General features: G+C 29.6%; 1 protein-coding gene across 3 annotated transcripts in view; it reads right to left on the bottom strand.

The window, feature by feature from the left end:
• The window catches only part of vari (MAGUK p55 subfamily member vari), a 109931-nt gene that overhangs the window by 63375 nt on the left and 28325 nt on the right, over positions 1-18231 (bottom strand). For all 3 annotated transcript variants that reach the window (XM_076399853.1, XM_076399854.1, XM_076399852.1), the window contains one exon: positions 1639-1760. In XM_076399853.1, coding sequence (XP_076255968.1) covers positions 1639-1760 — 122 coding nt within the window. The remainder of the gene's footprint in view (positions 1-1638; positions 1761-18231) is intronic.

Genomic DNA, 18231 nt, shown 5'->3' on the forward strand with positions numbered 1-18231 from the left:
TTAGTCGGATTGCAACACTATTGTGTTATTTGAAGACCGGTAACAATGTATATAAAGTATTATAATACATTTGATCACTCTACTATATGAATAGAGGTTATCAATGAAAGTTAATTATAAACACAATAAAATGAACGTAGCTAACTGCAACACTAGGTTTAAACATATAAAACAAACAAATACAATAAATTGTTTGGAACTTATGTCATGGGGACTAAGATCATATTGTGCAGGTAAATAGATGGTATCAAGAGGAAGTATATGAAAATTGGACTATAAGAGACTAAAGCCAGTGAAAACTGTGTGGTACTAGTACACAGTGTACGTCAATAAGTAATCTCAAAAATGCGGGTATCATTTATTTGTACACTAAGTACTAGGTGAAGCCTAGTATTGTCTCATGTAAGAGTGTTTCTGTCAACCCGTATTTGAATTTTGACATACATTCTGATACAGATGTTGGCAAATGTGAACAAAACTCACAATGGGATCGCTATCTACGTAAATTAGATGACAATGATGGAACCGAAACGTGAATGACCAAGATTGAGACAATTTGTTATATTGACTTGAGTCCTAAATGACGGTGTGGGTAGGTTGGTCAAGAAATCTGTCTTAATCGCTAAAAAAATAACATAGCGAATTTCGAAAGAGAAGGGGATTACAGACCAAGCCCAAGACCAAAGATTCAGCATAAAACAAATAAGCGAAAAAGTACAACTCCTAACTTAGCTGTAGATTAGGAAAGGGCATTTAATCCTTTTCCGTGAAATTCAATTAGAGAAATATTATTAATATTGAAACAAAAAGGATTAAGTGATAGAATGCTGAAGATTAGAAAATACAGAGAAATACACACAACAAAAATAAATTCTGTAATTATATACAATAACAAAACAAGCACCTTCTGAATTCAAGCAGGATTAAGACGAAGAGGTGTCCAATATTGAATGAAATAATAAGGAAATATCAGATCGAAAAAATCCAAATAAGCATAAAAACAAGAGAAGCATTGGTGATTTTAAATTTATTATGTCATTCCAGCGGTCAGTTTAAAAGTTACAGTAGTTTTAGTGCAACGACAAACACATTTTTTCAAAAAAATTTTTTGTTTCCAAAATCGCACTTCATAACAGAATTAATAAGGTTGCCCAAAGATATGAAAAATACGCTTTACTAGCAAATTAAGTTGTTTAGATTCACCTAAGAATTACACTTAAGAAATAAAAAGTTTAATTTTGAGAAGTTGGAAATCTTAGTTGGTTTTGTATTTTTTGTCAAATATCAAAATTTGTATTATTGTAGGACGTAATAACTTTTAAAACTTTGAAAATGGTGATTATCTTATTGAATAAAACTTATTTTTAATAATATTTTATAGTGATACATTAAAAACGTCTTATTTTTACGCATTGATACGTACGGTAAATTATTACACTATATTTTTTACTAATATATTACCAACAGAAAGTTTATATATCGAGAGAAATGTAGATGAAATAATGGAATTTGTTCTTCATAAAAATAAATATATACATGAAAACTAATTATCATTCTGCTATAAACAGACAATCAGTAACCTTAATTATGGTGTTGTTGTTTTAGTAATATGATTGATTAAACGTGCATCGTACTTACCTTAACCAAATTCTTTAGTGCGGGACTATCCATAAGTCCTTTTAGGAATATTAAGTCAGTCTCATTAATTCCACTCTTACCATCTAAGTCTTCAATATTCTGTCGGACGTGTTGGAAGGCAGCTGAAAATAATCACAGGAAGTTTTAATAAGCATATTTTAATATATGCCTTTAACATACTTTAACATAAGTATTTTTATCTGTTAAATTTTTAATAAAGATTATACATTAGGATGTAAATCAGAGGGACAACGTATTGGTTTTGTAACCTATTGGATATTACGAAGGTAATTATTATATATTTGGATAAAAATTAATATTAAATAAATTCTATGTATCCGTATTTTTCGTATAATACCTTAATTATTATTAGTGTTGATAAGTTTTCTTTTTGCGTATTTAGTGTGTATTCATTTCACAAATATTAATACCTGAAAAATATCTTAAAGTGGCATAACTAGATCAAGCAGAGCTAAGTAAGGCAAGCAAAATTCAAAGCATATTTATATTCAACGTGGCTTTTAGTATGATTAGAATATTTTTGCTTCAAAAATAATGGCAACCATTTCATCAGGTTACTAATAGGCCATAAAATAACATTATGACCTGATATTATCATTCTACCAAGCTTGAAATCTGCTACGGCACATTTTGAATAAAGAAATTTATCGGATATGTTAAAATTTAACATTGTTGATCGTCAGTCGTAAATGATTTGGCAGGTCTCTCAAAGCGGCTTTGTTGGTATACAATGCAATAAATGTTTGTGAGCTGGCCAATTTAAAAGAGGACGTATAAGCATTGAAGACAGTTTGCAAAGAACTTTCAAAAAGTGCCAGAACCCGTCGCAAAAATACAGGATATGGCTACCGAAAATAGTCAATTTACCCAAAGAAATACCTGGAAGTTCTAGGCATTTCGCTACACACAGCGAGCAATATTTTAAATACAATTCTGAGATACTAAAACATGCGTGAACAATTCGCTAACAATGTAATAAATATGCTCCAATGCCATTACGTCGACATTTTTGAAAAAATAAAAATAATTTTTTACATCCTTTCATCAGTCAAACATATTGACAATTACTTTACTATTAGGTGCTGTGTCTAACACAAACTATATGGTGAATGAGTGAGTTTTATATTGAATTATATAGCAGATTTTCATGACATTTTGATGTAATACACAGAAATCAATGAAGTGTTATACTTTCAAAGATAAATTTTCCCAAAAAGAGAAACTTACTGTTATGAATAATAACTTATTAGTCAATTTCATGATTTTTGACATCAATAAATGTATTTAACCAGAATTGTTAGAGAAACATATTTGTGACCTCAGGATATTTTCGTTGTTTCATCATATAGATGAGCCACCATTAACATCATTCTCTCGTTGCTGCAGTTGATTTCTTTGTCTAACCGCCGTAATAATACATCTGGTATTATATACGTAATTTGCTATAATCATCATTACTCTTATATCGTTACTTATTTTCATATAAAAGAGGAAAATCTAAACTAAAACGAAAATTCATTAGCAAACTTCACTAATGGCTATATTAACCTATCTGTTTTCTTTCTTTTTTAAATAAATATGCTTCGTGTTTTATTAATTTTTATGTGCTGGTGGTTTATTTTCTTTGTTTTCTTGCTGAATCTTTAATTTCAAAAAATGTGTCATAATTTTTCAAATTGAGTTTTTCAAGTACCGTCTTTGTGTAAATTTTTATGCTATAAATATGTAATTAGCAATATTTTGATGAATGTGTACTGTTGTAATATAATTTATATATATATATATATATATATATATATATATATATATATATATATATCTCATGAACTAATTAAATGTCAATATAATTCGTTTAATAAAAAATTAAGTTAAGTGGGACATAGAAAGTTAAACTACAGTATGTAAAAAATGAATTGCTACTGTATCCCCAGCTTATTCCGTTGTTTTATTCGGTGCCCAGTAATATGTTATATATTAATTCATATTTTTGTTTATTAAATTTATAGTTTTTTAAATAAAATAAAATAATTTATATTAATTTATTGAATATAATATACCACTCTTATAATAAGATTCTTATTTTCGTTATTATTTTCCGAATGTGTATATTAAAGTAGGTTGCTGTTAAGGCATTTCATAGTCTACAACAAAAGTAACGCAATAATATAGGCAATAACGGATTTTTGGTCATCTACTAATGGGGTGAACTGTGTTATTAATGAAATAAAGTAAATATGTAATTTAGAGGAAATTTATTAGAGAAGATATTATATTATCATATTTTGTATTTATATTAACATTTTCCAAATGTTGTCCCAGTATAGTAAATATAAATAAAATATTTTATTTATGTACATTAGTCTTGCAAATGTTTTTAATAAATTCGAAATTATTTTAATTAAATCGAGTTTTTCTCCTTTATAATATACAAAAATCTCGATACTAATAACTCGTATCTGCATAGTTTTTCCTTCCTCTTCCATTTACACTGCCATACATTTGTTAAATTTGTTAGCTTCATAAGTCCAATATATGCTATACTTTGGTTTTTACTTTGTTTGATAGTATGCGTTAATTTTTATTGCTTATTTTATGCTTTTATTACTCATGCATATATGCATAATTCTGGTTAAAAATTAATGTAAAAATTATGTCAAAAATCATGAAATTGACTAATAAGTTATTATTCATAACAGTAAGTTTCTCTTTTTCGGAAAATTTACCTTTGAAAGTATAACACATCATTGAATTCTGTATTTATGTGTTCAAAATGTCAGGAAAATCTGCTGTATAATCCAATATAAAGTCACACAGTGAGAACGTATTGAACTGACTTATAAAAGATAACATTTTTACGAAGATATACAGACATATCTTCCTTATATTGAGAATATTTAGAAAGTAATTGTTTTTTTTGTAATTTTAATTTTATTTATACTTATTAATGAAATATTATTATATCTGATGTCATATGCCAAATAATTGTATTTCTTTATTAGACATCAGCGTAAAATTCACATAATGGGTTCTATCATATGAATGAATATCAATATTCTTGTATTTAGAGCCTCATGAAAACGGAAGATAGGATCTGATAAATTGTATGTACAGAAGTGGTGAATTTGATTAAAAAAAAACAAGGAACTACCCAAATAACTACAAGGGATCGACAAAATAATATGAACTCATGACGTATATATACCTATGATACCTATTTATTAAGGTGTTGAACCAACTTTTCCTTTTAAAAGAGTAATAATTCTTCGCGGAATAGTACCTGTATAGTTTTCAACGGAATCTTGTCCATTCTTGTACCATAAAAAATATAACAATTGTTTCAACGACGTTGGAGATGGAAATTTACTCCTTACTCTCTGTTCTAAGGAAGCCTGATGTCCAGAAGAAGTGCTAACCAAGGAAGATGTTTGATAATATTCTGATTCTTCTCAAACTAAGAACTGCACCTTTTTGGCTATGTGCGTGCTCGTGTTATCATGTTGGAATATGGCAGCAATATGCTAGTTGTATAATAAGAAATTCATCATTGAGTAGGTCAAAGTATGCATTGGTAGTAATACAGCCAATGATGTGAACGATAGAACCAGATGAATATCATGTTATTGCCGCCCAAATCATAACGAAACTTCCCTCGTGCTTGACCGTAAGAAGCAGGCAGTCCAGATCATAGACTACTTTTGAGGTTCTCCATACATAAACTCGACCATTTGTAGGAGACGATGTAAACCATGATTCATCGGGCCATATTGGAAGAATATGTCACCAAATGTTCGAGTTTTGTGATCATTGCACCACTTCTTTCGCAACTTAGGGTTGGCTTCTATTATAAAGCGTTTCGCAATTGCAGCCCTTCCGTGAATGTTAGCTTTGTGAAGCTCCCTCCGTAATACTTTTGTCGAAACAGTATTACTCAAGTGAATGTTCAGTTATGCTGTTACTTTTGCCGCGGTAATTTTATGACGCCTGGCCAAAATCCTTTTGAATGTTCGTCGGTATCTGTCAATTAGTTTTGGATTTCTCCCACTATACCTCTTCACCGATGATACTTTCTTATGTTATGTGTATGCTGTGTATTAATGTAGATATATTTCACCAATCACATATTATAACTATCTCAGATCAAAGCGTATAATACACTGAAATATAGCCTACAAAAATTGGCATGTCAACTGAGTAATGCATACGCAATACATCTATTATTCACACGAAACCACTGTATTGTAATTGATGTAGGAATACATATCTGAACAAAATGCCGAATAAAGATTATTGTCAGTTAGTCCAAGAACAATTTAAGTTACAAGGAGTAAAGGAAGAAATTAGCTTCCTAATGAATTGAAAGCCAGGTACTATGAAAGGCACTTTCTAGATTGCGGATTTTTGCTTCCACGTATAAAGGAACTTCGGAACATTGTTCTTGCTGTACATTGGATTATCACCGGAAATTAACTTACACTGGTTTATGACCGACAATGAAATTCTGCTGCAACAATATATTAGATTACCAATAGATCCATAGGAAAGATATGCACATGGATCCTAATCCACTGCATTTGGTTGAAATAACAAGATGCCATCTACTGGATAATGATAAAACTAAATAAAACTATATCTAGCAACAGAAATTAACTAATACACGCTTTCGTGTGATTATTTTTGCTAACTTTTGTTGTGAATTATCAACAGCAGACATACAGCGACAGCAGTATATTATTAATGAACTTCATTATTGACGGTGATAAAGTAAAAAACTGGTATAACGAATGCAATCCTAACTGACACTTCTGGGAGTGAGATTAAGGCATCATTGTCAACTAGTAAGCATTGTGGCATAATAGTGGCATTAATAAGATATTGCACGGTCATTTAATCATCAAAATGACGTGTTTGATTTAAGGTGCTCCAAAAGCTGTGTATAACAAAGGAGCGATTCATGGATATATGCTTGAGTAAAGAAACAAAGCAGTAACTGGTTGTATGGGTCTTCAAACCCGATCAAACTCAACGAACTTAAAATTCATTGCAGAAGAAATGCTCCATGTAAATTGTTACCTATTTCTTCGACATTTTTAGGAACTAAATGGGCATATATCATTCAGTACCCTGGAAATTCACTAAAAATCTAAAGCTATCAACTATACACAATCCACCTCTAGAGATCTAGTGAAAAATTGACAAGAAATTATAGCATTCGCCGATCATTTAGAATAAATATTTAAACCAAATTAAACTGAGTTTGAACATCAAAAGCAGAAAGACAAAGTTATAAAAAGTGATATCAGTTCAAAGAAGAGTACCAGGCTATGACTCAATAACCGTCAAGTGCTGAGAGATCCAGAAAAAATCCTGAGAAGTACTATTAATGTTTTCAGATATGCAAGACCTTATGCTAGGAAAGAGTCCACTCCCATATTACCACCGTGATACAACTCTTGGGAAACACTGAACTAGGAAGCAAACTCAAGAGAACCAAACTATGTGATCTAGTATAGTTGTTGATAATTAAAGTTGATATTAGAAAGAAAAGAAAGCTGATATCAGTAAGTGTACTAAATGATAAAAATATTCAAAAGTGTTACTACATTTCCTTTTATTTTATTTTATTATGATAAATATGTATTTTTAGTCACTGTATAAACAAATTGTGAGTTAGTAATAATATATTAATAAATAAATAGAAAATATATAGACAATTCAGAATTCATCATATTTGCTCTAATCCAACTATCGTTAGGTGACCACTACTGAGAATACACATCGGCTCAAACTATGGAATTTTTAACCAACTAAAATATCAAATTGATGGTTCATCCACTTTATGGCCTCTATTTGGAACCTACAGATATTTCTTACTCCCATAAGTTAAAAACAAATTACGTGGTGAACGATTTTCAATACCTGAGGAAGCAATTGATGAATTCTATCGTTATGATCAAATCATAGGATAAAGTAATACCTTTCATTTTAAACTAACTATTTCTTTTATGAAAAAAAAATGTTTCAACACCTAATAACTTCCATGTAGTATAATAAGTTCCATTGAGCATGGTAATAATAATAAAACAAGTATACAAACGCTATCAATACATCACTCGCTGTACTCATTATTTTCGATGAAATCCTGATAAATCTTTGTCTATAGAAATGGAATATTAATGGTTCGCCACCCACGACTTCAATGAATTAAACGAGTTTATTTGGCGCGTTTGCTGAATCGATAGTCTCGAACCATTTTCCCATAAAAATGAAAGATGGATGAGTCATTTAATTTTAAAAAAATATATTGCTCTTAGACCCGTCCAAGCTATTCTGTTCTAAACAACGCACTGTAATTTAGTCGATTATTAAGTATATTTTGTAAATACTTGTTTGTCTTTATACGTATCGATACGAACCTGATTAAAATTTGCCTCTATAACAAAATATTAGATCTTTAGTAGTAGAGGATGTAATTTGACGGTCATCTAATAAAACGTTGTATTTACAGTAGATAAACAAGTTCTGTTTCCTTGCAGTTTTTAGCGACTTTCGAACTCATTAACTTAATTGCACTTTTATAACAATTATAATTATTTCAAGTAAATTATATTGTACGACCACACAACGGCGTAACTCAATCCTAATATTATTTTCTTAATAAACCACCAGTCTGACATTGTAACCAACTAAACCACTAAGTTTCCAAATATTTATGGAAACAATTTCTGTTAAATAGTTAACAATGCTGTAATAAAAAGCTGGATTATAGCAATCCATTCTATAATAGATAGTAACACATATAGGGACTTTTTGAAAACATCTCATTTGGTTTATATTAACACTAAGATAAAGATTTATTTGTCATATGTTTAGGAGTTAAACCAGGTAAACCTATGACTTCTTAATTCAATAATGTGGGCAAGTATTTATTTTTACTTCTAGCGAATTGAATTAATTCATTTCAAAATATACAAAATTCAATTTATCAATCATAATGGGAATTCCTATTAATCCTAAAACTATGATGGCGATGCTGCTACATATATACCATTATATGTTTTGGTTTAACGGCCTAAGTGATGATTTGGATGTCATTGACAAAGGCCGGTATGGGGGACCAAAAATGATTTTCAAAGAAATAATTTTTGATGAAAAACAAAGAATGACAAGACTATTATACCTACAAGAGCTACAAGACTTATTAAAAAAAAACACAAGCTCAAGCTTTAAAATGACTTTCACACAGCTTAGCTGTTGACAGATCAACTGTTTCCAGACGTTTACATATGACGGGAAATATCGAAAAGAAGGGAAAATGGCTATCACACATATTGACTGAAAATGCCAGTTCAGTATCACCATGTTGCTATAAAAATAAGAAAAACCTTTCGATACTTGTACAATTACCAATATTTATTATAAATGCAATTTTAATTTTAAAAAATTGATAACTTATTTTATATAGAGAACCATCCAAACCAAAATAGCCTTTTAAGAAGCTACTCTTAATATAATGCTATTTGTTTATTTTATCTTTATAACTTAATATCTTAACTTTATCGAAAAGCTAACTAGGCCTTCCTAAACTTGACACTTGTACAAAATGAATAATTGTAGAACCCAATCTATTTTTACGATATTGATAATAATAATAACTACATTTATCGCCTTGATACTACTGTACTTATTCTTTAATGCTCAGTATAAGAGCTTATGATATTAAAATAAATAAAATTACCAGTAAACTACATCTTCTTTACCATATCCTGATATTTTTTAGGAATTAATAATTTGAAGATTTTTTAAATAATTCAGAAAATACAAGAAATCTATAACAACCAGTTGTTAGAATTGCATGACTGGTTTTATTAAATATTTCTAAAAGTTTCGAGAAAGCGATATTCGTATAATTTAAATATAGTCCAACGAAAATAGGTAGCACAAACGAAATAGGGTCCTTAGAAGGTAATTAATTAAGTTAATGCCTTTGTCATATATAATTCAAATGCCTTATTTACACATGAGTCAAATCTGCTTTATATAACAATACACAACCTGCCTCTTATTATTTCCCTCCTATTGTTTTCAAGGAAATTTAGTAAATAGTGCTTTGTTATATCCTCTTCTGTTCTTTGAAATATACTTATTTTATTTTATAACTCGTCCGTTTCTCAGCAGTCATGTTCTTGTTTTTAAAAAAATTCTTGTTATACCTGCGGTCTTAACGAACAACAAAATAAACAAATATGTAAAATGGATCTTCCACAAAAAAATAAAAAATTGTTAATGGAACTTTGACTTTTATTGTTTGGGTTAATACATGTGACGAATAATTAATTAATCATGCTAAATCCGAAGTTCTAACAACACAGCAAATAATAAATATAGTATATACTATATTACGTACAAATTTCTTATCACACATTGAAAATGGATGCAGAAACTCATTGAACATCCAAAACGATGTTTAAAAAATAATCAGAAATGATCCAATGTTTAATTTTGGAACGTAGCTAATATTTTAAAACTGGTAAAGATTGTTCTTTCCAATGAATGCCTAACAAACGGTATCTTCAAGAAATTAAATTCATTAACTGCAAGCACTTTTAGTCTATTAAGCGTCATTCAGAGAAAATGACAGAAAAATTATTCCCAGGAATTGTTAATTTGTTATATTGATAATAATTGCGCTGTTTTAAAATGATCAGAGCTTTAGTAAAAAACCAATCCTAATATTCATTTAGACAAAAACTTCATATATTTTATATTACGTTGAATTTTCTTAATATTAGTAAGAGAGTACATGTAATTATAGTACTTACACAGTCAGTTAACAGTTAACTGTTAAGGCAAAAATTAAATGTTTAGTTATATATTAGCAAAGAAAAATTACAATTAAAATTAAAATTTTAAAACTACAATTACAATTTAAATCTAGGTATGTAACTAGGAGGATCCTTCCGCCCTATCTCAGTCTCTGGTGAAATAATGTTTATACATATCACTGCTCTGCTTTGTATTATATGTACCTCACTACACAACACTACACAAGATCAGATGATTTGATTATTTTGAGTCTATGTCCTGTTCCGGTGGTATCCAAAAACTGCAATATATCAGTATTCTCATGAGAATGGAAACTTTCCTCATGCCCCCTTGCAATTCTCTTGATTTTTTGACTGACTGATGTTACTCTTTGCAGAACGTCCCCATAATTGAACTCCGTATGTCCATATAGGTTTCAGTAGTTGCTTATATAATAGCAATTTATTACGTACTGGTAATTCTGATTTTCCTCCAATTATCCAGTACATTTCCTATATTTGAATTCCAGTTCTTTTCTTTTCTTCTTTATATATTCCTTCTAGCGAAGTTTTGCGTTGTTTGAAGTTTGCGATTTAGCGTTCTTGCTATATGGAATGATAATATTATTTAATGTTATTGGTGCTTGTACGGTCTGTTTATAGGTGAACTGCACATGTACAGATTTACTTCCATTAATTCTTATTTTCCAAGTTAGTGTCCAATTAATTATATTGTTGTTGTAATTTTCGTGAGGCTTCTTCACTATTATCTCCGACAGCTATAATCGCAGTATCATCAGCAAATGTAGCCATCGTAATATTGTGGTATATCACAAGTGTAGAGTAGATAAAGCATTGTAGCAAGTTGTAATGTATGATTTTAATAGTTCGGTGTGTTGTTTTGGTAGCATTTTCTACAGTTTATGAACAAGACCTTCATGCCAAAACTTACTGAAGGTTTGTTCTACATCTAAGAATATAGCTGAGCATACTTTTTTACTTTCGTAGGCTTTTTCAATAACATCCATTATTATGTGGACCTGGTCAATTGTTGAGTGCTTATTAATAAACCCAAAGTGGTATATTGGTATTAGGTTTTTTCTCTCTATGATTGGTTTTATTCTTTTCAACAGGAGTTTTTCAAGAACCTTAGATATTACTTGCAGAAGTGATATAGGTCTATAGGCTTTTATTTCGTTTGGTTTAACCAAAATTAAAAAAGAAGACGAAATTTTTCTAGATTGTTCACCTACGATTTGTCACCAATTCCAAATCCCAACTGAATAGGTTAAATCATCAATAGCAGTCTTGTTCTAAACAATTATAAACATGTATGTCTGAGATTTGACTCCATCACATTTTTACTAGCGAGTCGTATAACCTAATCAATTTTTTAATAAAAATAAATCAGAAATTATAGGCCACTAAGGAAAGTAAATTCAATCTTAATATATTTTTCACCTAACAACAGGAGATATCAATAAATAAATCTGATGAACTGATTAAATCAAATTAATCAGAATTTTTAAAATCAAATTCGTACTCTCTTTCTTTGATTTAAAAGAAATTAGCACAATTTAGAAGAGAGTGATCGAAAGAAAAACATAAATAGGCTACTTTATGCATCCAGGGAAATGAATTCTTATCAACGAACACAATATAAGAAAAGAATAGCTTTTCTTGATAGAAAGAAAAGGAAATTCCCAATCTATGAGAAATACCCGATCAATTTCCCATATATACCGTTAATATATCATAAACATCTAAAAATCTAATTAATTACCGTAAACAAGTACTAGTCTTTCCATATTTTTGTCAACTTATAGTACTATAAAATTTCAATTTAAATTATAGTACAGTTAAATATGCTAAAATTAAGTGTTTTATACAAGGCGGCATTAAACATTAAAACGTAAGGCCAGAAATCAGTTTTTTCACAAATATCTCGCTTTCTATGCGTTAAATCAAATTTCAACTATCATAAATGTTCTAAAGTATAACATTTGTCAATGCTTAAATATAGATATAATATTTAAATGATTAATTGTTGTGAAAACAGTTCAGTACAATTCTGTCAGCAATTCGATGTCTATATAAAGATGTGCTACATAAAAATACAATCTAAAAAAAACATTTCGAGTTTACCCAATGTCATACTTAATTAAAAATCATTATATATGTTATATGAAAGTAGTACCTTTTAGACGCCATTTTCCTTACAACTCGATTTAATGTTCTTGGGGAAATAGAATGGGAAAAACTACTTAAAGATTTGTATTTATATTTCACATCAAAATTATTCATATAACTTTCATTACATATTAAAAATGTACGTGCCGTTTTAATCGCTGATCGTTTGTCATTTTTATAGAAAACCAATAATTTTGTCACTGAAGAACTTGTGAAATTTCTGCGACAAAAACAGAACAAACTAATTTTCACAAGCTCCTTTTGAAGCCAGCTTTGCACCATTGATAAAGTTTTGCAGAGACCGAAACAAATAGTAATAAAACGGGGTAAAATCTAAACTATACGATAGATGCATAAAAACTCACAACCAATCTCTGAATATTTTCGAATCACTAAAGATGTATCTGATCTAACGCTGTCGAATGAAAGAGAGTTTTCGGATGACCATGCCTACGCTATTAATCAATTTTGCTCGTTTTTCTTTACTTAGGCTACTTACAATACAATAGTCAATTACAATATATATATTACATTACAATAGTCTTACTTCTTATCTTCAATTACGGTTTAGATAGCTTCAAGCAGCCTATGTAACCCTTTGTGAATATTCTCTGACAACATTTTTTTCACACATAATTGCTTTAAGTGATCCACTTTCCAATGCCCATCAAAACTGGCGCCATTTAATATCGTTTCAGCAGAGATTCTAAAATGAAAACTTGATCCAAACAATTTCATTATTTTATGGTTAATCAACAGTTCCGTATGATTAATTAAAATATTATGACCTCCCTGTATTCAAACAACAACAATTTTAAAAACATCAATGTCTTATATAGACAAAAAAATAACTTTTTGATTATAACTTTTTGAATATTCTGGAAGGTAATTCAAAATAAATCTTGTTTGCATAATGTTTTAGTATAAGTTCTTTTAATTTCAATATACCTGTTCCAACAATCATCCGGGTTATTATATAAATTATTGTGGTAGTTTACCAAAATGAAGACAAAATGATCCAATTTCTTTGAAAAAATAATTCTCCATATAAAAATTCTTTGATGCTTTTTTTGAACAAGAAATCAAAAGTTTTCAAATCTGGAATATAAGCTTAAATTTAATTCACTAACTTAAGACATGGTTTTTTGACATCTTCTTCTTCTTAATTCTTTTTTTTTTAATATATACAACAATGTCGAGTTTGTTCGAATAGTAATAACTCGAGAACGGCATGACCAATTTTCATGGTTTTTGATTTATTTGATTTGTCTCCGTCCGCAATTGCATAATAACTATTAAAAACATTAGAGAATTAACGAAAAGATAAAAGAAAAATAAACATTTTTCATGCAAAATGTGTCGAAATGACATCTGCCAAATCGATTGGTCTCACTTTTACGTCGTGAAAGTTATTTGTAATTTGTTTGTACAGCGTTTTGTGATTTGTGTATTGAAATCGTACAGCGTGCGAAAATGCACAGCTCAACTCAATTTGCTTGAAAACGATACTCATTGGGACATGGCAATCGCTGAAGCAATTATTTCTGCATCATCTCCAAGTCAGACACACATTATTTGTTATCATTATTTCTACATGCTTCCCATCTAATCCATGTGACCTGTGGAACAAATACAAAGATAACATGTCAGAACACAAAAATAAAGAAATAAGGAAGAAAGATACATTTTACATCAAATTTGTGTCAGTTCAAGGAATCCTGATTTTTGAGGTAACTAAGGAGATACATAACCAGGCTTTGCTCTTGATTGAATTGAATATACGTGTTACCTTATGTGTGGTAGTTTGTCAGTTAAGTTAGGAATGCCGATGCCAGGTCGCGAAATGAAATACTCGTTTATTAGAGAACTGGAACATGAACGTGATATGATCGGCATAAATAAGGCCAATCAGTTCAAACCAATGAACTCCTCTTCAACCCAAAACAGAAAAAAGTCTATGATATATTAATTAATGCAATTGTTAATGGAAATGGTCATGGTATGCCAGATCCGAAATTGCGGTAGCAGTTGCTTCTTCATTCAGCCTGAATATTGTCATTAAATGTTCAAACTACTGAACAACCAACATGTAACATTATAAAACATTCTGCAATGGTAAACATTTTAGTAGCGTCAAAAATCATTCTCTTGGACGAATGCATAATAGAGCACTCTGCATTAATTCAATTCTATTGATTGTGTAACAATCGAAGACGAAGCCACTAATTATCCAACTGATCTTTTAAACTCTTTGGATAGGCCTGGTTTACCACCGCACAATTTACAACAGAAGACGTGGTTTGTTTGTAGTGTCGTGTTAGTAGTAATATTGTTAGATGACATATTGGCAGTCATTACGCATATAGATTTTTAAAAACAAAAACATTACATATATTTATTTTGTCGACAGTTACTGGTGGCGATACAGTGATTGGATCTACTTCGCATACACAAAATACCTCTTGTATGTACTAAGACAAATACCTATTGTTTATCAAGTTAACTTAATAACATATTTATTATTTAGCTATATAATGTCATAGCATCTAAAGCTTTTAAATTAATGCTAATTAATTATGGATATAACTTCATGCGAACCGAAAAAAAGCACTGAAAATTAATTCAAAAATGTATTATAAAACGAAGCTTTGATACGATTCTATAGATAATTAAAATGTAATATAACTAAAACCATTTAATGAAATCAAAATAAAGTGGCATTACAAAGTGTTATAGCATATACTAAGCAAACATTTATTGAAAATATAAATATCTCATATTAATCACATTATTATATCACCTAAAGGAATAATTAATATTATGTAAACACATTTCTTAATTAATACTATAATATATTTTTAGCATACAATAATTGTATACTAGCAAAAAAAAATAAATAGTGTAAGGCTTATATATAGTTATTATACTTTTTATATAGTATTTACAATCTAAAGGCATCTTTTTTTATGTACTAAAAAAATAACTAGCTTTTATGTTACAAAACAGTAACAAAAATAGCAAAACTAAAAGGCAATAAGGCTTTATTTATATATAACAAAAAATACCTATTCTTTACTGCCACTCAGAGATGTAATAAAAAAGTTTCATAAATTGACGTCAGAAAAAATTTACGAAACTTTTTCATTTAATGTTTTTCTTTAGCGTATAAGCTAAATATTAGAGTTTCCAAAATAAAATATTAAAACAGAAGTATAGGGCATGGCGCGGATTCGAATACCACTAGGACGTGGATATTCATGGTTTTTCTTTGGGGACAGTATAAAAACCAACATGAAATAATCATCTTTTCTGATTATATCTCTATATTTGATATTCATAGTCATCTTGAATCGCTGGTACTAATATCATATGGGTATCGAGGGTAACTGATGTTGATGTCTTAGCCCATGTTAAACAATAACACCAATCATTAATGTCCCCACCATTTAATCCACCAATGCAGTTTTAATACCAACTAGTATGATTTGATAAAACATTATAAAACACCGTTATAATTTTATATAAACAGCAATATTAATTCTGTTGGTGACGATTAACCTGTTATAATAACTCTTCATATCATGTGACGATACCAAATAATGTATATAATATATATATATATAATATATAATACATATATACATATATAAACACTTATACCCTATACTAATTCATGTGGTTTTGGTTCAACCACGTAAGTCCAACTAGACTTTACCAACCTCTTTGATTTTACGTGAAGTTGGGAGTATCCACCGACTAACCAATATGGCTTTTTGATTTTGGATCTAATTCTCTCTCTTTTGGACTTACGTAATTTTTCCAATTTAACCTGCCCTCGAGATGGATCCGAGGTATTTCGCTGATTCTGCTTAAAGAATTGAGCATCCGACAAGAGTTATAATTAGGTTTTTGTCATTTCGCCACATTCATATTTGGAGATTTTAACCTATATTTTTGCTCTTCTTCTGTAGCCCTGGGCTATGCTTTTCGCCATTATGAGTGTGTCATGGACAAATGCTCTAAGCACTGTTTGTTTTGTTACTGGGATATCAGGTGAAACGGAACCCTGCCGCAGATACCTTGAGGTCTACTGAGGTACTTCAGCTGCAGTAGATTTAAATGTTGAAAGTGTCCCCTCATGTGAACTCTTCAACTCACGGTCCCGTAGTAACAAGCTCATCTTATATCATTCTGATTTCTAAAGGCCATTCGCGATCAAGAGCTTGTGAGGCGTCCAGGAATGTTACATGGCCATTATTCATTTGGCCGATTGTTTAGTGGTGGTTTCGAAATCCAAACAGTAAATCTGCAATTTCTATAAATGTTAAATATCTCAAATATCAGGTCCAACCTGTTTTGTTGATTTTAAGTATAATTATTTGTGCCTTCACTCTCAGAAAGGCATTTCTCAAGGACTCAAATTTCCTCTGCGGAAACCAGCTTTATAGCTATTTCATACTAATTAACAGGTATTGTATCCAATGTAGATTGCATAACATTCGATTAAAATACAGTGACTAAATGTATATAAAGAATAATTGAACTTTGTCATTAAGCTTATTGATTTCAACCATTTTTAGTAGACGACATTCGAATAATTGGTCATTTAATATCTGTCTGCTTTCAAGCTTCATTCACTAACTTATGAACTTTGAAAAATATTAAAGTACGATACCAAAACAACAATATTCACTGACATTGTTTTTATAGTTAGGTAAATCCCATCTAGTTCTTTTGTATTTATCAAATGAAGATTATTGTTTTTTGTTTCTAATTTTCCATATGTTAGAATTAATATTGTTATTACTGTGTATCCGAATAAAACATGTAAAAAATTATCCGCAATATAAAAATTAATTTAACATTTACTAACATTTAATTAAACTAATTAGTAATTATGGGCTAATTATAAATTTACTCTTTTGTGATTTGGAAAAACTGAAATGCTAAATAACATACTGTTCAAAATTTAGTAAAACATTGGAGTCAAAGAATTTCCCTATTTCTTATTATAACTGTTGTTAACTGTAATTAATAAACATCTAAAGTATTTATTAAAATCCAAGCTTTTAAAATACAAAACTATGCTTTAATATTTATATTTTTCCCTTGAAAATTACTACTCGATCAATATAGTTTAACTTAAAATAGAACGGAAAGAAATAAAACGTTTCGTTGCACTTTTGCTAAGTCTTTCTTTTCTCATTCGTTTAAGAATCTTTCACGCCACTGTAATTGGTGTTTAAATACCATGAAGTACTGTCGCCAACTAGTATTTTTAGTTTGAATTGGGTCTGAATCATAAAAGTTTTACATGTAAGAGAGTTTAAAAATCACTTAACAAAATCGTGACATATATCATGATATTTATAATAATATTATTTTTGATCGTTTATATTGTATTTTAAAATAACTAACTATATCTCTTATATTTTAACGTCAAATTGTCCAAATTTAACTTGGTAAGAGAGAACAATGAAAAGGTCCACCAAGAAAAATACGATCAACTGTTGGTCACTATCCTGAGTTATTAATTATCAAATCGTAACTACATGAGCTAACTACATCGTGAGAGCTAACT

Source organism: Rhynchophorus ferrugineus, unplaced genomic scaffold, assembly GCF_030347505.1.
Source record: "Rhynchophorus ferrugineus isolate W39M unplaced genomic scaffold, kcgeb_rfMv2 rfM3, whole genome shotgun sequence".
NCBI classification, from domain to species: domain Eukaryota; kingdom Metazoa; phylum Arthropoda; class Insecta; order Coleoptera; family Curculionidae; genus Rhynchophorus; species Rhynchophorus ferrugineus.